Genomic DNA, 24,434 nt, shown 5'->3' on the forward strand with positions numbered 1-24,434 from the left:
CCAAGTTCAACCAAATGAGAGCGTTTAAGGCCAAATGTCCGACTGGCTGCAATGGATTTGAGGTGGCTTTCACCTGAGCAGTTTGGTCCATTTTAACCGAACCGCGCAGCGTTTGGTCAGATAGTCCGATTTGTTCGGGGCGGTGCGAAAGCTCAATCGAACTCTGGAGCGGAACAAACAGCCGAACTCCGCTTGATGATAACTTTCAAATCCATAACCGGTTATGACCATACGTTGCTCGACATCTGTGTGACAACACATCATCATCTCTCTCTCTCATCAGGACCGCCCTCTCCATCACTCGCTGTCTTGTCAGCTGCTTATATTGTTCGCTTATAAAATATTTGTTTATCAGTGTTTTAACGTCTTCTTCCCACTAGGATTAGGCAATGGTTATGGTTAGGTTTAGGGTTAGGTGCCTTGAAGTCAACGGTCGCAGCGCTGCCTGGAAGGAGACGTTGGGGGCTTAAAACACCATCGAGCAAAATATTTGAAACACTGAAGCGAAATTATAAATCCCAAGACGCTATAAATTTGGTGTTGCTCCACTGTTTCAGCACCAATAGACCAGCGACCGTTTTGACCGTGTGACATTTGTTTACAATGTTTGGCGCGCTTGACAAAGTGCAGTGTAAACGCTAACCGAACAAAAGGAAAAATGCGACAATGTTGCAACTTTACCTCCGAATCGCATCAAGTCTACCGAACTATAAGTGTGAAAGCGCCCTGAGAGTGAATCCCTTATAGCCCCAGAGCACACAGAGCACCTTGACCTAGCTCCACTGCATTTGGTTAAGCAAAAAAAATTTTAGGATCAATAGTATACCCCATTACTAATACGCTCCATTGAACACAATCACAGTCAAAACTTTGACTTTGCTGATAGTAGGGCAAAAGTCAAAACAAACCCTGGGTCTGTGCTTCCCTTTCGGTCTACATTAGTCAATTTTGGTGACGGAGGGGGACAGTTGCCCTCCTAAAGCCTTAAAATAGCTCTGGGCATGTGCCATATGCTTCCCTCAGGAGTTGAGTGGCAGAGCCTGAGGGGCCCCTGAGTTGCTGCTGCTGCCGCTCCTCTTCTGGTGACATTTCCTCACTGAGATCCTGAGCTATTCTCAACCACCCCGTGATGGTTGTACAGCAGCGCGGCCACTTGGGAGACACGCCATCCGCTTCCAATTCAAGAGTACCTCTCTTTATCGCGACTGAGTGACATCGCCGTAACTGCTTTGGTAGAAATGGGATAAAGAGTAGGTGATGGGTTAGCTAGACATAGCCAGCAGACATCAATTTGGGATCCGGTGCCCCAGTGGGGACACTACAAAGTTTTCATTGAGGGGGAGCATGAGGCCTCTGAGAGGTTTTAGCAAGGCAGTCAGATTAAAAGACCGCAAGAAACCAGGCCAAATGTCAAAAGCAACATCAGCTGCATAACTTTAACCGCTGATGTTGTGATTTGACAGACAGCGAAGAGGTTACCTAGAAAACGTTAATAACAATTACTGCTTTCTGGTTTGTTTTTCAGCAGGAGGGCAGACTGCCTCATAGCAGCATTTTCAAGTTTTGAAAATGTAGTGAATTAACTACAGAGTCCCTCGTACTGATCAACAACCACATCCATCATGGCGTTTAACACAGCATGTGGTCCTGTCAACGGTGCACAGGTTTTGAGAAATCTGGGTGGAAAAAAGGGATGGGTCTTTTGGTCTACATGGAACTACTGTACTAAGGGTCACGTGAATACTGTGCCTCAAGTTCCTAAGCCGTTACATTTTCACTAGATTCCATGTGGCACGTCACCAACAACTGTGTCCCACGTGGAGCTCCGCTCAACTGCTTTGGTCACATTTTGCTCCCTCTGTTCCACATTATAGCACATATTTAAACCCCTAATAACACCTTAAGGAGAAAGCTCCAGCACAAGTTGTGAGAAGAGAGTGGGTGTGCCAACAGCAAGGTGTGGAAATGTTAGCGCTGATGAATAGCAGGAGGGGGGGTGCAGCAGGGGGCCCCAAAGCTGCACGTCTTGCTGACTACCGCCAAAGAAACCTTCAATTATCAACACTACACCGGCCAAGAAAAGATGACAATAACCACTGAGGGGCATGTGTTTTGCACGCGGCTGACAGATGACTGAAAAGATTGAGTGGTATGGATGTTTCTGTAAGAACTTGGTGAGAGAGTGATTTGTGTGTCTCTGTTGATGTCAGAACGGCCTCTTTCATACCAGCTCCAGCTGAACCCAACAACCCTCAAACAAGACGATTACAACAGGGCCAAAGTTCATTCAGCTATAAAGCCATTACACGTAAAACTATATTGAACTATGTGCAGTATAAAACACAAATGGTTAGGGAACATTTCTACAAGCAAATCCCCTAATATGCCAACCACCCACTGCTATTTAATGTTCCACAAAAGTAATAATTGTAAAACTATCAAATGCCTTTCATATTAGAATAGAGGATTTCCAGAATTCAGTTAAGCCTGATGCACAGCTTGACAGTGATAGTAATAATTTCAGTAGTATTTCATGGCTTGTGAGATCTGGACAAACCATGATTTTAATAGACCAAACAAGCCCAGACTTGTTTTGTTGCCTGGACTGGATTAGCTCAGTCATGCTTGCAGGAGTCATGCATTTTCCACCATAACAAAACATAGCACTGTGACAGTGTAACTTATTGGAAACACGGCGCGATTGACCTTTAACACAGCCAACAAACACGTCGTCTTATCTCGAATACAGTCATTAGTGGCTGTTTAAAGTACAGGGGCATCCCTCCGACATGGAGATCATCGCGTGTGTTGTTAAGTACAAGGGTTGAAAAGAGGTCAGATCGACTTCCACAAATTCAGCCCAACCGAGTGCTTCAAATATTGACCTTTCACCTCAGGTTAAGTTGGGGTGACCCCTCTCTGAACCTAATCAGAGACAAACGATCACACCGAACTCCTCTAACAAACAAACTTGATCTTTGAGGACCTAGCTAAGGCTACATCCAAGCTACTACTACGTTTTCATTTCTAACCAGCTTTTTTTAAACTTCTACAATCTCCGTCCTCAACGAGCGTTTTAGCACCGTTTCAGAACTAATCTCCGATCACAACACGCCTGTAAACGAACATCGCCGAACGTTCACGTACACTGGGCGTGCGCGTGCCGAGGTGTCGGGTTTTGCGTTCCTTGCAGATAATTGCATCCACCTCGCAGGCAGCGAGGAAATGCTACTCCTACGGAGTCTAATAAAACATTGATGACTCTAAACGTTCTGTGTATCATACTTGATGAACATTACAAAGATGATGATATAGGCTGTGTCTCAAACCGCCTACTTGCACACTTCAAGCACTTAGTTTTAAGTATATAGTGTAGATAACGCAAAACGTCAGTGCACTGAAAGTACCCGGATGACCCCCTAAAAACGCATTTTACAAAAATAGTTAACCGAAACGTGTTTCTGAAAACTTTTTAAGCGAGAAATAGGCCATGCAGTTGCTGAATCTGTCTTCATTTCAGATCAACAAAGGTCAGTTTAAGAGATTTTCGTCAGATTTTCAGAGGCGGCGGGGCGAGCCGACCGCTCGTCATTTCCGGTAAGTGTTTTAACATAAGTGTTCCGTTTGGGACAACACTAACCATCCAAAGTGGGCACTATGGCAGTAAGTGGTCAGTGCACATTAGCAGTATACTGACAGAAGTGTGCGGTTTGAGACACAGCCATAGTTTTTAAACAGTACTTCAACATTATTAATTTCACTTGTGGAAGCAATTCTTGGCAGCCAAACTTGGCACAAAACCTGCAACTGCTGGACACAGGAATTGTCGCAAATCGCTCGAATAATAGCTTGCCTCTGCGTATGTAGGCAGTAGTAGCTTTATAAAATGCAGAATGTAACTGCAGAACAGCATCTACAACAAGGTCAGAGACAGCTGTAATTCGTTAATCATGTTGAATTAACCACTGGTAGTCAAGGCGGATGTCGTTTGTTCTCTTCTGGAAAAGGGTCACGTGACAGGGGTCTGCGTCATTGTTTCCAAAAGGTCTCCGTTTCTACCCGCCCAGACCACAACGCAACCGCGACATTTCAAACTAAAATCAGGGTCGGCAGCGTTTCCAAATGTCTCCGCTTTAGGTGCTCCGAGTAGTGTGGATGAGTGTGAGGCGTAAACGTAAAGTTATGTGTATTAAAACAAAAACACAGTAGTGTGGATGCAGCCTAAGACAGAGGGAGGTAGTGCTTTTCTTGGTTAAAGCTGAATATTTATCCAAAAACTTTACAAACCTTGATTCTCACCCCTCAATGGAGACGTTTACACCACAAATGTACCTCATGTAGAGACAGAGAGCGCATTGTGTGGACTCTATCTATCTAGACACCCAATCACACTGTTACTCCTGTGGCCTGAACCATGTTTTCCTCCTGATAAAAGCTCCTGTGTGTCAACTCTTATCCAACGCTCATGTCAACAAGTTCACAAAGTCAAACAGCACTAGTGTTTGCTCCCCATTGATTACTGACTTCAGTTATAGCTTGCACCTTCCATCTGTTACAACAACATTATACCTCATACAGGCTGTTAACCGACACGTGAAGGGTGACACCCAAACACAACGCAGCCCGTAAAATCAATGGAAAATTGCTTGTGTAAAGATAAACCAGATAGCATTTTTCCGAATAAATACCAGTTAACCAGTGTTCTTTATTCAAATAGTCAGTTTAAAGAAAACTTTTGTTGTTGTGCGCTACCAGGGGGCCCCGATAGTCAACAATTTTATTTATAAAATGCATTTTCAAAAACACAGTATGAGAAACATAGTGTGTTTTTCAAAATGCATTTTATCTGAATATGCCTGTATTCACTCTGCTCTTTAAGCCCCCATCCCGAAAAGCCTGCACTGAAAGGCTTATGAGACAAATATTGTGTGCACCTAGTTATCAAAACGTTGGTGGAGATACTCAGATGGGGGGGGGGGGTATATTCTAATGAGCCTGCTTGTGACATAGCAATATAGAAAACTGAATGGCTTGTTGAACCCCATGTTTCTTGATCTAGGCAGCCCACATAAAACTGACTGGGTTGTCTTATGACACAGTTGGTGGGTTGGTAGGTACTCCAGATACCCTAATGTATGTGCACAAGCACTGAAAGGCCCCCCCCCCCCCAAGCAATTTCTCAAATACATTTCCAAACTTTTGTAGATTGCAGGCTCTGCAGTGTGAGCTTTTGTGAACTGATTCACTGTGGGATTTGTAACTGTTGACATTTTATAGACTTGACAATTGAAGGACTAGGTTGTTTTGGGAGTATGCTTAGACTATGTGTCGAGAATTAGATTGAAGAAGATTGATACTGCTCTCTTGTCTGTACGCTATTTATGAAGCTAACCCAAGGAGAACGTTTTGTTAGATTAGCATTAGCACCTGGTCAAGAATTAGTACAGCACAAAACCATGCGTAAAACAACAACTTACTTATTTTTTGTACGGTTTTGTAAGTTGCAGCTCTACTTTGGGACTTAACTTTGCATTAAGGCTCATAGAGTTCAACCTCTAAAAGGTGCACTTACACACAAAGAGACAATGCAAATCGTAACGGACGCATGAGTAAGATCATGTGAGTCAGACCAGCTGAGGCAGTGTGTGTGTGTGTGTGTGTGTGTGTGTGTGTGTGTGTGTGTGTGTGTATGTTCACGAGGACTAAAAGGACAAATTAACACTTTTGTGTGTGTGTGTGTGTGTGGGGGGGGGGACACGCACACACAGTATCATGTCTGTTGAGTCGACTTTGCCATAGATAACGATGGGTGAGAGTGCGTGAGGTGAGAGTGCTTTGCATGGAATGTTACAGTTGATTTAGGTGTGTGTGTGTGTGTGTGTGTGTGTGTGTGTGTGTGTGTGTGTGTGTGTGTGTGTTGGCAGCAGCGGTGGTGGCTGATGTCGACCTAGTAGTGTTTTTCCAGGCCAAAGGGAGAATCTCTGGGGAGTGTGTGTTAGTGTGGGGGTGCCTAGCCTAGGTCCACACATGAGCTCAGCTGACCCAGTTCAGGAACTACATGCACATACACAGTGTGTGTGTGTGTGTGTGTGTGTGTGTGTGTGTGTGTGTGTGTGTGTGTGTGTGTGTGTGTGTGTGTGTGTTTTGCTACAGAAAGGGCTTGTTTGTTCAGACGTCCACACGGCCCCATACCCAGGAGTAAAGAGCTTTCACAAAGTTTGAGAGGATTGCGAGAATAAAGTGTCTCACACACACACACACACACACACACACACACACACCCTTTGAAGCTAACTCTTCTTCACACAAGTGCAAAGAAAAAAAAAAACTTGAATCGAGACAGCTTCGCCCTGCATCCTGTCTTGAGAGAGAGAGAGAGAGAGAGAGAGAGAGAGAGAGAGAGAGAGAGAGAGAGAGAGAGAGAGAGAGAGAGAGAGAGAGAGGTTACCTCACATACTCACCCCACGGATTTATAAAAGCACTCTATTGTGACTATTCCAGTCACAATGAGAAGTATGCGAGAAATGTCTGTGATGGGATGGCTGTGGGCGGGACCCAATCAGTTGGGAATGCAAAACCGGGCCTACTGGGTTAATTAGTTTTGACTGGTGGCTCTCAGCTGGTGGGTAGTATCCTCAAAGAGGGACTTTGCTAGGACGGTAGCTGGCTCAGTAAACAACTAAGCACAATAAAATATGTTTTCTCTTGTTATCATCTAGTCTTGTCTTGGTAGGTTTCAATTAAGAACTACTGATCTAGATCTAGGACATTTCTTTTTAAGTTAGCACCCAACAACATCGACAACGTCTAAATCAGGATAAAATATCCATATTATTTGATCTCTGGTGGATTTTCTTCGCTCACTTGTCATGTCACAAATGTTGATTAGGTTCGTCGGGTTGTAGATCTCCAACTGACAATGCCAATGCTGACTCTCAATATATAATAAAAATAACACATTCACGATGCCTGTGTCCCGTTTTCCAAACACATCTTAAGGCCAAGATGAGGCGCACCGGCCCAAAACCAACACCTGAACGTAGCATTCAGCAGGTTCGAGACCTCCAGAATCACCACGTGTATCTCAGATTTGTTTGGCGATTCAGACAGGTCAAACTTGAACCTTAGCAAGTCAACTTAAAGAAATGACACAGCGTTTCCTCTATGTTGATTTGACCCACGGAACATTTCTGCCCCCCACGGTATCAGAAATAGGGCTGCATTGTTAAGAGTGCATGTCGGAGAATAGCGCGGCCACTCGGCAGAAAAAGGGAGAAAGGAAAAGGAGACGCTGTCTGGACGATAAGCCAGTTGAGATTGCGTGTGTACGTCCTTGAGAACTGTAAGTCATATAACTTATGTCAGTTCATTTAAGCCTGGTCTTGCAAATTTAAATTAAGTTAACTGGTGATTTTCGTTGTTTGTGTTCTTCACCTGCTACTAAATTGCACGTGGCTGTTGATTCAGTATAATAGAGATTGCTCACGTTTGTATTTTCTGTGCATTATTTACATGCTGAAGTAGTTACACTGCATTAAGATAATGTAATTAATAGTGGGTTTATTGCTATTTGCTACACAATGCTTAGCCTATATGTCAAGATCAAAGTTGGCCTGTATAGTAACTCAACAAAATACAGTTCAATCACAACTGAAAATATGCCTCATTGTGTGTGTGAATAGAGGTGAATAAATATATTTGTTTGTGTTGCAGCGAAGTGTCAGTTCCGTTTCATGGGGGAAGTGTGTGTGGGGGTGAGGGAGGGTGTTCAGCCCCCCACTGCTAAAAAAAAAATCCTAAAGGAAACACTGTGACAACTCATAAATCAACCCTTCATTTATTAAAGTGAACATTTTAATAGAGCTGGGACGATATGCCTTTGTCCCAATTAAATTTTTTCACCATACATCGCAGCCGATTCGATTTGTATCGCGATTTTCATTCATTGCGATTCTAGAAGTATTGCAAATTCGGTAGTATCGAGTATAGCGATTTTATTTTTCTTCTTTAACGAAAACAAAAGTTGAATAATACCCTTCTAGAGACAATAGATCACGAGACATTTCTAAAAACTAATTGTTTTCTAAGAAGAATGCACATCACGTCAGCCAGTCAGTCTGACATTTATCTCATTTGTAAAGAAGTACATAACATGGATTTCCTGCATTTTCTGCTTTCAGTCCGCTTTGCTGGAAACAGATATGATGTAGTCGCCGTCGGCTGTACCGTATCAGAAAATATTTAGGTGAATCATTGTTAAAAAAAAAATTGAAAAAATATATATATTCTATCGGAAAAATCAATTATAAAAATGGTCACAAAAACAAACAAAAAATCACAATACATACAATTTGGGATTTTTTTCCCCCACCCCTAATTTTTAAGTTAACTTCTATGAAACACTACTGCAGCTTCAGTGTCAACTGAAAATTACGTTAGGGGGAGAATATGTCGCTTCCAACTGACTAGGGCAAAGCAAAACACACCCACTTCACAACAGGAAATCAGCCAACATGAACACAATGCCAGGCTAAAAATGGCTATTCAGTCGGCTTAACCTGAAACCAGGCCCGTGCCTTTACAACCTGACCAAACCCAGGTGGTAGTGCCACATTTGAGACCCACACTTCTGTAATTACTAACATTTAGCTTTGTCAACACATTTGCTATACTTTATCCCTTCCCCCGTTTCCGCTGGACATTACATTTTTTACTTATCAACAAATGACACACATGGATGTAGACATTGGTACGGTCAGAGAGAGAGAAATAGAGGAACTTCTTAACAAATTACTTTGGAAAATGACTGAACCCAACCTGACTAAATTAGATGCATGTAGTTGATGGGGGGGTTTTAGGGGTCCTCCCTCAAGAAAAGGTTACGTTGAAAAAAGAAAATCATTTTGGACCATTCTTTTTTACATATCCGTGTCTAAAACGTTAGAAAAGCTAGATCAGGGGCCCCTGGTTAGCTCACCTGGTAGAGCAGGCGCCCATATATAGAGGTTTACTCCTCGACGCAGTTGCCGTAGGTTCGACTCCGACCTGCGGGCCCTTTGCTGCAGGTCATTCCCCCTCTCTCTCCCCTTTCAAGTCTAAGCTGTCCTATCCAAATAAAGGCCTAAAAATGCCCCAAAAAATGATCAAAAGAAAAAGAAAAGCTAGATCAGATAATGCTAAAATACCACTCAAAACGCCTAAAGACAAAACTTGGTAAAGAAGTCGACTAGGGACCAACAACAATCATTAGATCTGAGAAAAGTCATTTAGTTAGTTGTGATGTTCACATTGATTTTACATTCCTTCAGCTTAGGTGCTGTCCAAAACGTCTCCTGAGTTCTGATCTAAATGAGAAGGTCATTTAGTTGAAAGTTGAAAAAAAAGAATAAAAAAAAATAAAGCACCAGCAGCTAGGCTATTGGCAGTTTATTACACAGCAGACGCAAAGGGCCCTTCTCAGACAGTGGGTAGGTACGCCAGCGGGGTGGAACTGCTCTGTGGTTGGCATGGTAGCTTACTGCAGCCCCACGCTGTCTACATGATGGCGAGAGGGATAAACAAGCAAAGAGAGATGCAGGAATGCACACCCATGTCCATGCACCACCCTCCCCGTCTTTCCTTGTATCTCGTCTGTCGGTTGTGCTTTGATACACAATAATAAAGGGAAGCCGTGCAGGACATTACGACACCGTTCCAGTTAAGTTAGGTCGGGCCAGGATGACCATTTTGCTGCAACAATGCCCTCTCAGCACGAGATTGAGAAAACAGACTCCACGCATGAGAAAGCGACATGCTCTGCTCATTATGTACCCCTCCCACCAATCTTTCCATTGTTAAGATGGGAGGATGGGGGAGCATAAAAACCCTCCACCCAACCTGACAGGGCCCCATCTGGGAGACTGGATCCAAAGTTTTTACAATAGACACGTGACCAATGCTACAAAAATATTGGTTTAGAAGGCCTGACATACATTGGATGGCCTTAAAAGGGGGTGTAGAAAGATCCCAAATCAATGTTTTCTTCATGATTTCATGAATTCTCTATACCTCCCAGGAGATAAATATAGCGTGACGTGAATTTATTTAAGTATGAATCTGCATTTCACTCTGAAAAACAGCGTCTGTGTATCAATGTTGCTTAGAAACACCGATTTGATCTTCAGTTCCACGACTCAGTCATCTAGGGCCCACAACCACACACAAAATAAAGATCCACGTAGGGTTTCGGAAGTCTGCTTTGTGACGATCATGTTGAGGAAAAATGTAAACCACAAACACGCTCAGTCACTCAACAGTTATGCTCACAACATATTCAGCCAACAAAAGCACAAGGCATGCGACATTTTTACTCGATCCATTGATTCCAATCAGCAGAAAGCTAACGAAGAAGAAAGGGCAAAAGAAAATGCAATTTGCAAATGAGACCACCTGAATGCACATTACTGCACATCTGGTCCACAACACACACACACACACACACACACACACACAGACAAATACACAAACAAAAGATTAATGCGAGATTTTGCAGGTAAGGCTCATAATGTTAATTATTAAATTTAAAAACAGAACATGATGATCCGTACTGAATTGGTTAAGAGATTGGCAAATTGAGCAAAAGAAAAACAAATGTGCCCAGATGATATTATGCCCATGAAGCAAAAAAAATAATAAAATACTGTAAGCATGGACGTATGAATATTCCTAACCTGCAAAATGATTCCTCCATATAATATCAGCGATAGTCATTGGTGGGCCACCGGCAGGGTGTGGTTTACCTTTGTCATGGTCAGTCCTTATCATATCCATTAAGGAATTCTCCAAAGAGTGCAAGCTAAAAGCATCAAAGGGCCGATTCCGGTCCTGCAACACAGCAAAACAGGGGGGGGGGGAGGGTTAGTCACCACAGTACATCATATACAAAATAAACACAGGGAATTAAATACTTACATCACTTTAAGGCTGCCTGCTACAGTTAGAACTACTAAAAGTTATACGGCAAAGTATCATTAATATGAATGGTAACTCGCAGATTTCCTTGGATTGGGGTGGCACCTAAATCGTAGTTGCAGCTGCTGCTGTGGTCCTGCTCGACGCCCTGCTACGCCCTGCACTGCTACTACTATTATTTCTAGTCATAGTTCTATTATCTTTGTTACTATAACTGCCACTGTTCATCATACCAACTGCTATAATTATGATGAATCATATCTCTCTATATTTGTATATCTATATCAGAGTCTCTGTGTCCCAACCAGCAGTGGCAGATGGCCCCCCAACCAAGAGTCAGGGTCTGTGTCTCTTGACACTATAAATAAAATTGAATGGAAATGCTCCTGTAAACTCCTGGATCTTTTCATGTGGTGTTAATATTGCATGGCACAGCGTAAAAAGTTGAAAAAAAAAAGTTGAATTTAACAAAACAAACACATTGAAAGACTAAATAAAAATTCCTAAACACCCCCTCCCCTCCAAAAGAAAATCGGAATCACCAACAGGGTGGGGAACAAAATGAAAACCCCTGCATTAAAGACATGATCTTTAAAAGCGGGCAAACTTGGACTTGCACATTAAGCCTTGCTGTTGAAATTCTGTTTAGCTGCTATCCTTGCTCAAGGGCAGATCACTTGCAACAACTTGTGCATGTATCAACAGCTCCCATTTTTGATCAAAAAGCAAGGAAGCGTGGGATGCATTCTTGGCTAAATCTAGACTAATATAAATTAAGGATCTGAGACTAAGGGGAAATAGAATGTATGCGTCAGCCCCGGGGATGATGGTGAATACAGCTGCTATTATAAGGGATATATATGAATCTTATAGAGGCTCCTTAAGCCTTTTTTAATGTCAAAAAGTTACAATGAAAGCACAGACCAGACTCTGCCCTGAGGAGCCCCATCTGTCAGGATTTATATAAATTTAGTAGAGAATTACTTAACAGAGGGCGAAATTCAATCTAAAACAGTTACTTTTAGATTTGTCAATTATCAGATTAGTCGATCGATAGAAAAATACATTTTCATAAAGAATCGTTCAATTGCCTAAAATTCTCTGGTTTTAGCTTCTCAAATGTAAATATCTGCTGGTCTTCACAGTCCTCTATGATAGCAAATGGAATATCTTTGGGTTTTGGACTGATGCATTGGACAAAACAAGCAAATTTAAAACACGACATCTTGGGTTCAGGCAAGTTGAGATAGACACTATTTTCTGATATTGTATAGACCGACAATTAATAAATGAATCAAGGAAATACTTGACAGAATAATCAGTAATAAAAGATTATCGTTAGTTGAAGGCCTAGATAAAACAAAGACAATCTTCTCTATTTGTCAAGTCCGCGGCAGGTAGCAACCCAGTGTCATTTCAAATTAGGGCTGGGCGATATGGAGAAAATCACATATCACAATATGTTTGACCAAATACATCGATGTTGATATCGTGGCAATATTGTAGGGTTGACTGTTGGTGCTTTCACAAAATATTTACACAATGAGATGTTTGATAAATAATCACCAATAATGTGGATATAATGACTAAGTGGGTAAAGGCAAATAATAGAACAGCTAGGAAGTCTGGTTAGTTCAGAAAATGACATCACTTTACTGTAATGCAGCCTTTAAAAGCAGGAAAAGACAACACTTACGCTGTTCGCCAAAACCGGCCGATACAGAGACAGTTTCTTTCCCCAAGCAGTCACTCTGTTGAACGCTCAGAAATAGCCCCCACCCTTACACTGAACAAAGTCAATCACCACTGTTCTGCTCATCTACCTCATGTCTATTTCAATCCTACAATTACAATATTGTTATTCATATATTACCATCACAACCTTGCGCTGTACTCATATCTAAATCCTAAAATCTCAGACTATTGACTGATATTGCACTATTCCTTCCCTCTTTGTAAATTCTATTGTATTGTTATATTGTACACGAACAGTATTTTTTATATTATTACAGTCATTTTGGTTTTTATTCTTAATATGTTAAGTGAGTGTTGTACTTTGAGAGCAACGATTAACCGGAGTCAAATTCCTTGTTAGTTTACGCAAACCTGGCCAATAAAGCGGATTCTGATTCTGATTCTGATGCCATATTACAATATCCAAAATCTGACACGATATCTAGCCCAATATATCGATATCGGTATAATATCCATATATAGCCCAGCCCTGTTTCAAATGTATTTTTACCTGGTGATTTACAAAACCAGTCCAAACTAATTTCCTGTTCCTATGAGGTAGATTGATCCAATTGAGTCCAGAACTGGACGGTCAATGACTACATCAAACACCTCGACGTTCAAACCGCTCACTCCTGATGAGAAGTTTAGACGGCCACTGTGTGCGAATGACTTTTTGAAAATGTCATGTGTGCCAAAGGTAAAGGCTGAGACTGGAGCTGGAGGCTGTAGCCTTGGCAGCTGTGTCCTGTGTCCGCTGCCCAAGCCGGGGCCACATTGTTTGCACACCGCAGCTATTGTTGCCCATTCGGCTGAGCATTCAAAAGTGTTATTCCCCTCCACTCTGGACCCGACAGCGCCACGTAGATAAAAATCTGCCCACTTGGTACAAACGGTAAACACTTAAAACGCTGAGCTTTTAGTTTTCTCTCCACTACTCTGTGACACATGTGGATGAGCACAGTGATGGGGGTGGTGGTGGTGGGGGTGGGGGGGTCGGGGGGTTGGAGAGCTCAGTGTAGTTAAATGACCTAAAGAGATCATATACACACACACACACACACACACACACACACACACACACACACACACACACACACACAAGACCCACACACACTTTACTGTTTAAACACCACATAAGAATCCATAAAGTGTGGAGCGAAGATTCAGGTTGACCTATCTCAACTACACTGCAGCTCATCTTTCCTCATGACATGACACATAAACAAGATATAAGAGTGTTTAGAGGGTGATCATGATAAGAAACAGACTGAGCATTTCAAAGATGGCCGAATGCCTGTTTTTAATGGATAAAGTCTGCTCCGAAAGGTTAAGGGGCTGCCAGATTCAGAGGCAGTTGGTGAATGTATCATCCGTTGTTTGTTTTTCCCCCTTTAGAAACTGTAAAGAGTGCAGGCAGCAGTTCTTTATTTTTAATCACAATAACGTGCATCTTTACTGCCACACAAGCAAGCAATCAATCAATAAATAGAAAAAGGCCCAAAGAAAAAACCAAACAGTCTAAGGGGCACAGGCCCAAAGAGTTAAGACAAAAATATGTATATCCTATCTGATATTTAGATTAGTCTACCGTACATATTACTCTGACTCAATGGTTACTAGATCAACAAAGATTAATCGATGAGATGTCAACTAATAAATTAATCTGCAACTATTTTGATTATGGATTCATTGGTTTGAGTTTCATTTTTTATTAAAAAAAGGTAAACATTCCTCTGATTCCAGCTTCTTAAATGTGAATATTTTCTAGTTTCTTCTCTCCGCTGTGACAGTGAACTGAACATCTTTGAGTTGTGGACCAAACAAGACATTTGAGGACGTCATCTTGGGCTTTTGGGAAAAACATTTTGCACCATTTTATAAACCAAACAACTAGCCTAATCAACTAACGGAGAAAAATAATCAACAGATTGATTATGAAAATAATGGTAAGTTGCCGCCCCGAACAGTTACACCCACAAATTGGTCCAAGCTCCTGTCCTTTTGCATGACCATCAGCCAGCATTTGACTGGGAGCCTCAAACCTGTCAGTCAACGTCTTAATCCGATATGATGGGATTACAATCCCAGAGGGCCAAACAATCATCGCCACAAACTAACACGTCATTTCAAATCAGGGGGATCTCCCGAGAAGCTCATGTGACTCTGTGTCTTAAACCTCACACTGACATGTTAAATTGCATTCCGCACATTCCGCACATTCCTCTGCCTTTTAAGCGGCAGCCAGCAGCAGTATACGAGCACAAATTGGAGCACACGGGACAATCATTTGAATTATCCAAAATCGATTAATAAAATCCAAGAATCGCTCTTGATCTTGATGATCGTCTGTATCATATGAAACTAAGAAACTACAAGACCTAAGGATCCATTGGTACCAACTTTGTCATGCTAGCTTGTCGGGAAAAAGGGGGTTAAATAACCCTCCAAAGTTAGGCTACATTTTGGTGAGGGAAAAAACGGGCATGGCCATTTTCAATGGGGTCCATCTCTCACCTTAAGATATCTGGATGCAATGCCACTCAATACTCACCGACTGTAGTTTGTAGAGCTGCACTTTATTGTGTGCTCATGTGAAATAAAAAGTACATTAATATAACTGCTTTGGGGTCAGTTTTTCATGTAAAATATACTTTTAAGAATGCAGCAGGTTAGAGGGAACCTTGTACAAATGTAGAATCTTTTTCATATCCAAGCTAAATTGGTATTGTAACTGAAATGTTCCTAACCTAATTGATATTGAATCAGGAATTAAATCAATTCGGGACCTTGTGAATCGGAATCAAATCGGAAAAACCAGTGACGATACCCAGCCCCACGCGGGACTCAACATTTGGCCCTGTGTATCATCTGAAGAACACTGAGCTCTACACAACAACGACAACGAAAGTTCACCTGTCACCGGCTGTCCACATGACAGTGCGGGTTCAGTCAGTGTGTGCACGCCGCCGGCTGCTCGGCTCAGCGGTTTGCCTGAGTTTCCCCTCAGTAAACAGGACAGTTGACATGTGGCGCCCTGACCTCGCATCCTGGTGATAGCTCTCCTCCAATTATGGGTGTAATTGCTAAACAGCTCAGTGTGAGCTACAGCCACGATTGCATCACTGCATTTTCATTGTTGATTAATCTGTGTATTATTTTCTTGATTAATCGGTTAGCTGTTTGGTCTATAAAATGTCAGAAAATGGTGAAAAATGTGGATCGGTGTTACCCAAAGCCCAAGATGACGTCCTCAAATGTCTTGTTTTGTCCACAACTCAAAGATATTCTGTTGACTGGCACAGCGGAGTGAAGAAACTAGAAAATATTGACATTTAAGAATTTTTCATAAAAAAAAAAAAAAAAGGACTCAAACTGATTGATCAATTATCAAAATAGTTGCCGATTCATTTAATAGTTGACAACTAATCGATTATTCGATTGATCTTTGCAGCTCTAAAGTTTACTTAAGGAATGTACAGGCTGTGAAAACCAAGTTAAATAATGCGTTCTGTGGTTCTGGTGGATGATTTTTAGAAAGTCAGAACAAAATAACCCTGATGACATCACTACTCAAATTTAAAAAAAATAACCGATTATCAGAATGTTTGCAGATTCACTGTCAATGGATTCATAATATCAGGTCTACTTGGCATTTATATGGGTGATTACTGTAATATGTTAGTTTAACCCTAATGTTTTATCTGGCAACATTTTTGACCACAATAAAGATCCCTTTACTTCATCTCTGCTATTTGCCCGAGTTTGACTTCAGTGAACAGACGACTCCATACAGCATGACATGTGGCCCCTTAACCTCGTCTCCTGGTGATAACTGTAAGCTGGCCAAGTCAAGAGAAAATAGATAGAGGCACTCACAGAGGAAACCATGTAATAAAGCCGAGGAAGGCCTGACTGACACAATCATTATCTCCTCAAAAGGCTATACGTTTCAGGGTGGTTGGAATTTCACCCTGTGCTGGGCTGTTTCCTCTGCACATGTAGTCCTCTCTGCAGTAACAGGTTAACATTTTGGCCGGTATTCCGTTCTCCCGAGTCTCTGCTTTGATCGGATGAACAAGTACTCCTTTTTAAGTAAGCCGGTCGGGTGACTTAAGGGGGGAGTATTCAGCTGGCTTACTTTTTCATGTCGGCTTGTTTGTCAGGCAGCATAACTAAACATAGGGAAAACACATGACTAGCCATGTGAAAAAGCCACACAGTATTGGGACTGTTCATGTTAGTCTATTCTGAAATCAGACACGTTCATTTAAGGCAGTTTGGTCCGGCTGAAATAAAGTCAAACCAGTGTGAAACTGGCTCTCTGGTGTCCACTTCAGTGCTGGTGAACAAAGATTAGTCCTGTGGGATCTGACGTATGGACCAAAAGACCGGTAACAACACTGGAACTAGGGCTGCACAATTAATTGCAATTTTATCAAAATCGCAAAATGTGCAACTAGTGCAAAATCCAAAACGCAGAGGGGGCGCAGTATTTGTTAAAGGCAAAATATGTGTCAAACCTACCATTCTGAATGCTTTTATTTGTGCACTTATTGAGCTGCACCTGATATTCTTATTGCAGCATTTTAGTTATTGTTAAGTATTGTGGTGCTGCAGAGACGTCCCGACCAACAAATTGAATCCTACAGACTAAAGAAAAAAATATGTGTTTGGTACAGGTCCTCGTAAAAATCATTTACATTTTTTTTCAATGAAAATGAGAATTATGATAAAAAAAATTATCATTCCTTCCAATATTGTGACTCATATTGCAATCGCAATATCAGTCATATATTCCTCATATCGTGCAGCCCTAACTACAATGGCAGGCTAGGTCACCCTCTTATGTTAAAGATTTAGTGCGTCATTTTTTGATATTAATGAACTTCCGTTGCCAAATGAGTTGCTACAAAGCTAATTAAGACTTTTAGCTCCACACAACTTCACTGCATTTCTCAGAACTGCTATGTTCTGAAGATTGCGTTGTACGGGGACTTTCCCGTGAAGATATTGACCTCTTCTGACAAGTCCATGTTTTTTTTAATCCTCCGTGTCCTCCTTGGCTGCTAGAAACTGCGTGGAGGAGGGGGGGGGGCGGTGCGCGGTCACGGAAGGCTTGTATCATGTGGATCTGCCTACAGTTTTGTTGTCATTAGAATTCCTCATGGGGGAGACAGAAACTACATACACTATAGCTTTAATGTGGGGCGTTTAAGGATCAACCAGAAATGCAGGGGAAGATTGGGATTGGACAGGGAAACAGCACTAATAAGGTTCCCACTTAACAAATGTGCACACCTATTTGTCCTACTGAACATTATAACTCATTCTGTATTCAAAGAATAAACAGGACACCCTGCGCCCTTTCCTGTCAGCGTTTATTATGCTACCATACTGTACTTGTAAGCTGTCATTTCTAACATAATTATATATTTTTTTAACATAAAAACGTTACGTCATGTTTTGATCCTGAATAAAGTTAGCTTTCATGGTCGTACAGCTTTCTCACAGCAGAAACACAGGCATACATCAATGTCAGCCCTTGTATTATGTAAAATAGTTTGTTGAAACTTACAAGACGAGTTTAATATTCTTACTGCAATTTGCAACAACAAAAAACCGTCTTCTTTCCGGTTTCAGACCTGTCTCGAGATCAGGTTAAAACCCCGCCCACTATCCGATCACAAGACAATCAAAAGAGAGTATGGATGTTGCCTTCAGGTACTGTCCTAAACGACCAACGATGTCGAAAAAAGTGACAAAAAAAAGGCTTTCTATGAAAAAAGGAGGGGAGAGCAAGGAAACCGTGTTATAACGCACGACTAGACTGACATATATTATATATTCACACATATTATCAGCATTATTATTATGAGTAGGCCTATTGATATTATTAGTATTAGGCTACCATTCCTGCATGTAGGCCTATTTTTAAATAATAAGCATAAGCGTAACCCTCAATGTTCAGTCATAGTTGCCATGTTTTCTACACAGACTTACACAAAACTTAACTTAATGTAGCCTGAGACATAGGCCCTACATTAAGAAGTGTAATGGCTGGTGCATGATTTCTCCTATTTACTGCAGCACATTCTTTCTGCAGCTTTGTGTACTGTATTTTATAATGCATAGCCCACATAACCGAAAACAAGAAATCCTCCTGCTCATTAGGGTGAGCTCGTAATCAAGTGCGTAGACCTATAGGCTACAGCGCCGTCTGAATTTAGAAGGTTACGAGCCGCACTGAATGCGTCATGTGTCCTTTAAACCCCACGGAGTGAGCTGGAAGAGGGAATTGATCAATTTAGTGCAATAAACTGCGCACAACGACTATCTCTAGGACTGACTCAATGTGTTTGCCTTTGAATGCGTAAACATAGCTATGATCGATGAGAAATACTTCAAGGACTCACTGTCTCATTCGATTTATTTGACCTCCACCACACAATCTTGACAGCTTACAAGGCAGATGGAAAAACCCGATGGCCATTTCTCAATTCAAATAGCACACTTCAGTGTATAGCACATTTCAAATGAAGGTATTTAAGGCAGAATTATCTAAATCAATTTCAAAATGAATGCCTCTGAGGTTGCCTCTGATGGTAACCTATAGGATAATCACTGTATGGAATGTGGAGTGTGATCCATTCAATTATTTCTTTATTTCTTATTTTCCTAATCGACTATGACATAAATAGCCTATCAATTACTATAGCCTAATATATGGACCTATAATGAATCCGTGGTACTGATAAGTTCAGGGTGACCTTATCCAAGGCTATTCGTGGTAGGCCTATTATTATATCTCAGGTAAAGGCTATGGTTTCCCTTGAATATTTGAATAGAATACATCGAAAACAGTCATCCTATAGGTTTATATTTTTAAGAGGTCAACCACCAGGGTAAAACATGTCAAAGTGGTCCAACATTTTTGAAATACATGCAGGCTAAAGCAATAGAGGTATAGGCCTAGGCCTGCTCTTATACTGGGAGTGTAGCCTATTTACCTGGAAAGGCAGTATGTTGTTGCTGTTGTCAGTCCTGAAGGCGCTGTCCTCCATCCAGGGCTTGGAGGTGAGGGGACCTGGTCTTGGAAACTTGGGGGGTGCTATAACGTTGCTAGTATAGGGCTTTTTCATGGGGGAGATGGGGTTCATGGGTGACGGCACCCCGACGCCGACTCCGACACCTACCCCGACGCCCACCGCTCTGCGCGGGTCCCTGCCTGCCTGCAGCCCGCTCCAGGGGTTGGAGGCTGTGCTCCATGCGGCGTTTTGGTGATTATTCCAAGCGGACGACGAGGAAGAAGAGAAGACGACGACGACGAGGATCCCTTGCTGTTATTCATGATGGTCTGATAAGCGTTTCTCTGGGGGAAGGGGCCTTGGCTGGGGCTGCCAGGGGATCTCCTCTGCTGGGGCTGGGGGGGTTGCTGCTGCTGCTGCTGCGGCGGCTGCGGCTGCTGGGCTTGCTGTTGATGCTGCTGGGACTGGGGAGCCAGACCGATCTGCGGGGAGAAATTACCCCCGAAGACCGGGTTGACGTGGTGGGGGAAGTTCTGGAAAAGCATCGTCCCGTTCACCGAGGGTATTCCCTGGAAAAAGCTGTCGTCCACGGCGTTTGTGGTTCCCGTGGACCAAGTGCTCCCAAAAGAGGAGGACGGGGAGGAAAGGGGGCCGCCGGTCTCCTGCGGCTGGTGGTGGAAGCTCAACCCGGGCAGGATCGGCGACTCCATCGGCACTTTGTCCTTGTTGCTGCTGCTGCTGCTGCTGCTATTCAGCGCTGAAGCCGCTTGGTTGCTCCCGGTCGACGGGCTCTCCGACTCCGATGAAGAAGTGAGCTCCGATGACGGGGTCGGGGTGGAGGGAGGAGGGTCTACTTGCGTCGGATCTTGCTGTTGGTGAGCCTGGGCTTTGTTTTTGTCCATCAGTAAATCATCCTGCATGGTTTGCTGAGCTGCAACCGGGTGTGGAGGGGGGGGGGGGATGAGACAGAGACGAGGAGTTATTAATATTGTTTCTGTAATTTAGGAGATCATACACCGGGCTCGCTGGGCTGCATCTGATGAACTGGGACAACTCCGACAAGGATATGATGTTAGAGGGACCTGGCAACTGCAAAGCGAATGCGTTATCACACGTTAAGCCAAAAAGAAAAAAGGAAAACACACTTCCCAAAACTATAGGCTACCAGAATAAATCATAAATCCCACAAATTTTCCTGGGAGCATATGGCTGCAGATATTCACCAGATTTCGCCACGTCTCGTTTTTTTTTTTCTTCTCCTTCCACGCAGGAACTCCGGAGCTGCAATGTGAAACTGATTCAGTGTGTGTTTTTTGCCATGAAGGCAGGGACCTCCCCTAGCCTATATTCATTTACATACGTCAGTAAATACAGCTGTCCTTCAACAAGGCTAAAAGACAGGTCTACCTTGATGCAGGCACTTCGACACACGCGAACACAGAGGAGGGGGGGGGGGTTTAAACTAAAATGACTTCCACCAAATGGCACACTTCGTTCTTTTTATGCAGTGGAAAGTGACGCACCTGAAGCGCGTTATTATACCGCAAAGATCTCTCATGTATACCGGCAAACCTTTTCCTTACAATAAAACAAATATGTCTTATAATATAGGCATATATTTAAGCACAATGTAGGCTATAAAACTAAGATAATTAAATATAGGTCATACGATAAAGTTGACTGGGCAAATGAGTATAAAATATTCAACATAAAAGTCTATATGATTAGGGATTTTATTATAGCGCAAAGAGGGACTCGGCCCGAGGTCCGCATTGACACAGGTTGGCATTGACAGAATACAAGATGTTCCCATGTGGGCTATACTTGCATTTGAATAACTTAAAGCCAAGGCTGGAACATCACTGAAAGCTCGTGTTCTCTATTCAAAGTTAGACACTGTATATTATACCTTTCATGCAAAATTCTCCCTTACTTTGCATTTCAGAGACAACGCCTTGCAAAAGCCCAATTAACATTTGAGCACACCCTCGAATTTTATCAAGACAGAGAATTGCATTCAGAAAGCTACACGGTTGCCACGTTATTAAATTCAGTAGTGAGCAGGACAATCTAAAATGTAAATAAAGCACAATATGTTTGATCATTGCGAGGCTTACACTGAGCAATTGAGCATTTTCGGTCAGCTGGGGCACATGCAACGCGCAATCACACAGTGTCGAATAATCTAACGTTACAATTAAATTAAAATAACATTGATAAGGCTCCTCTTGACTGTCGGAACCTGACTGCAGGACGAGCTAGAACATGCAGCCAAGGCCATTCAATAACATGACTGCGATAGTCTGTAGACTTTGAAAATAACACTCCAGATGACATGGCGGATCATTTTAGCAGTATGATGGCAGTGACACAAGTGGGTCTTTCGAGATAATCGCAATAGCCAGCGTTGTAGGCTACACACCCCACCAGTTAATCCGTGTTTTTCTCCTCCAAGAGCTGCGCTTCCAAGGTCATCAGAGCAGCACAATCAGCAGCCTTCAGTAGCTCACCTCACCGGCCCTTCACCACAGACACTGCCCAAATCAAAAGCCTATTTATCGCGCCGATCGGATGCCTCATCTGGTACATTTCATGAAGCTGTCTTGCCTTGAAATCCCCCCTTTAATCCATGTGTCCCCCTTTAACACACAAACGACAACACAGCATGCACACACAGCGTGGTCGCTTCTCTGCCTTGACGTGAAGCGTAATATTACCTTTATCGTTCACCTTTTTGGGACTCTGTAAATAAAGATATTTCTGTTTTTCCAGCTCGTCTGGGTTTATGACAAACGAGCTACCCTTGTGCTGAGATAGTCAGCGGTTGCCTCAACAGCTGATTGACTGCGGCGCATGGGTGATGCCGAGGAGGCTGTAGGGAGTTGTAGTTTCTCACAATGCAGTGGTTGGTCAACAAATATGTAGCCTATGTTCTTTCTTGACTGCTGTGGGAGAAGGAAAAAAAAAACACACACACACAAAAACATCCGTTTCAGAGCTGACCTATGAGGTTACGAGATGAGGCATGTCGTTAAAGCATGCAATAAAAAATAGTGATGATTGATAAAAACAGTCTCTTTCTCTCTCTCTCGCTCTCTCACTCACATGCGCGCGCACGCACGCATGCACGCGCATGGATTGTATGCTTTACAGTGAATTAGGAATAGGTTTAGGTTTCTATTGCAGAAAACTTTGAAGTGTCATAAAAAAACAAAAAAACTTTTATACTCAGGTAAAGACAAACAGAGAAGATGATAATGTAGGCTGGGAAATAATATAGCCTAGGCCTACCGGTAGCCTAGCCTAATTAAAACATCTTACCGCTATTAGCCGTGTTCTGTAGCCATATGTGCATCTTCATGATGGTTGTATCTTTAAGAATCCGTGGTCTCTCTTTGGCACATCTGCCGGCAATGGATTCAGACCATTAATTTGATATTTTTGGTCATAAGAGGGAGGGAAGCATTTTGAAACTACATTTCCCATGTACGTGGACTGGTGCCCTTTGCGGCGCCGTCATTGTTTTGATGACGCAAACGCGCACTGCAAAGCTATTTACGTTACCTTCGAGACGGCCCAGTTAATGGAGTCACGCGGCCACGCCAATACAACAAATGAGACCGTAGCAGATGTAAAGGGGATTTTTTTTACTTGAAATAGATCATCGGTCACAGATAGATGCTGTCTATATTACAATGACCGCAAAGGAATAGTTTTAAGCTAAATACTTGGCTCGTTTGCAGCTGTCTTACCGTATCAACACAAGGGCCTATGTAGCTAGCTAGCTAGTTAACGCTCATTCCTCAGCTGCAGTAAATTAACAGGCGTGCCATTTTATTTTATTTTATCTATAACGCAACTTATCTGCTTTGCCTAAAAGACAGCATTGGGTTTTTTGTTGCTTTTTCACGACAATGGCGGAACAGGGTGCAGCGGCCATGCAGAATTTGGACAGGTGAGTTGAAGTTTAAGGCTAACTTGCTAATAGTAGCTACGTAGCTTTACGTGAAATCACTACGGTTGAAACAGATGGGGGAAGTTAACTTCGTCTTTGTCTAAATGTTCAGACACCCGTTGACTTGATATGTAATTATTGTTTTGTACCGACTAATGACTTTAAACTTCGTGTTGAATGTCATTACCGTTCATCTTCACGATAGCTAACGGCTAGTGTCCCCTTATTCTTGCAGTGCTGATACAGGACGTTCTCCGCTACTTTGACCTTATTCACCTTAACAATATATAGCTAGGCTATATTCGTTAACCTTGTTTCTCGTAAATTAACTAAAGGTCAGAGTTTCAACTACCACGTTTCTCAAAATATTTGCCCTCCTTAGCTATTGACCCCTGGGCGAGGAGAGGGCTGTATCCAGTAAGATTTGTGAAAATGTCACGTTCGTAGTCAACAATCAATATGGCACTGAATGAGTGAACAGTCTGCGTATCTTCTATTCCATAAGACACTGAATACCATTTCCATGGCAAGGTAACTTTAATTGACACTGATATGTAAACATACACCGGTGCATACAATAACCAAAACTTAACCCATGTAAAGTATTCATATTTTTGTTACACAGACAATGTTCCCGGGTCGGGTGGACCCGCCACATTATTAGGCTTTTAAATCAATACAGCCATAACAATTTATGTTTAGCTCAATTAGCAATGATATATTTAAATCATTTATGGTTCATATTTGCCATTTACCCCTGTGAGATC

General features: G+C 42.4%; 2 protein-coding genes and 1 long non-coding RNA gene across 3 annotated transcripts in view; 2 read left to right on the forward strand and 1 right to left on the reverse strand.

The window, feature by feature from the left end:
* The window catches only part of cpeb3 (cytoplasmic polyadenylation element binding protein 3), a 50,465-nt gene extending 28,306 nt beyond the window's left edge, over window positions 1–22,159 (reverse strand). Inside the window, 4 exon segments of the mRNA XM_039784911.1 lie at window positions 10,710–10,863; window positions 19,695–19,999; window positions 20,002–20,643; window positions 22,140–22,159. Coding sequence (XP_039640845.1) covers window positions 10,710–10,863; window positions 19,695–19,999; window positions 20,002–20,632 — 1,090 coding nt within the window. The 5' untranslated portion in view covers window positions 20,633–20,643; window positions 22,140–22,159.
* On the forward strand, window positions 20,465–22,478 carry LOC120548567. The gene is made up of 2 exons (XR_005637196.1): window positions 20,465–20,587; window positions 20,718–22,478. It is a non-coding gene; the product is annotated as an uncharacterized LOC120548567 (long non-coding RNA).
* A 782-nt stretch (window positions 22,479–23,260) lies between these two features.
* The window catches only part of march5 (membrane-associated ring finger (C3HC4) 5), a 35,529-nt gene continuing 34,355 nt past the window's right edge, over window positions 23,261–24,434 (forward strand). Inside the window, exon 1 of the mRNA XM_039784912.1 lies at window positions 23,261–23,667. Coding sequence (XP_039640846.1) covers window positions 23,627–23,667 — 41 coding nt within the window. The 5' untranslated portion in view covers window positions 23,261–23,626. The remainder of the gene's footprint in view (window positions 23,668–24,434) is intronic.

Source organism: Perca fluviatilis, chromosome 19 (assembly GCF_010015445.1).
Source record: "Perca fluviatilis chromosome 19, GENO_Pfluv_1.0, whole genome shotgun sequence".
Taxonomy (NCBI): domain Eukaryota; kingdom Metazoa; phylum Chordata; class Actinopteri; order Perciformes; family Percidae; genus Perca; species Perca fluviatilis.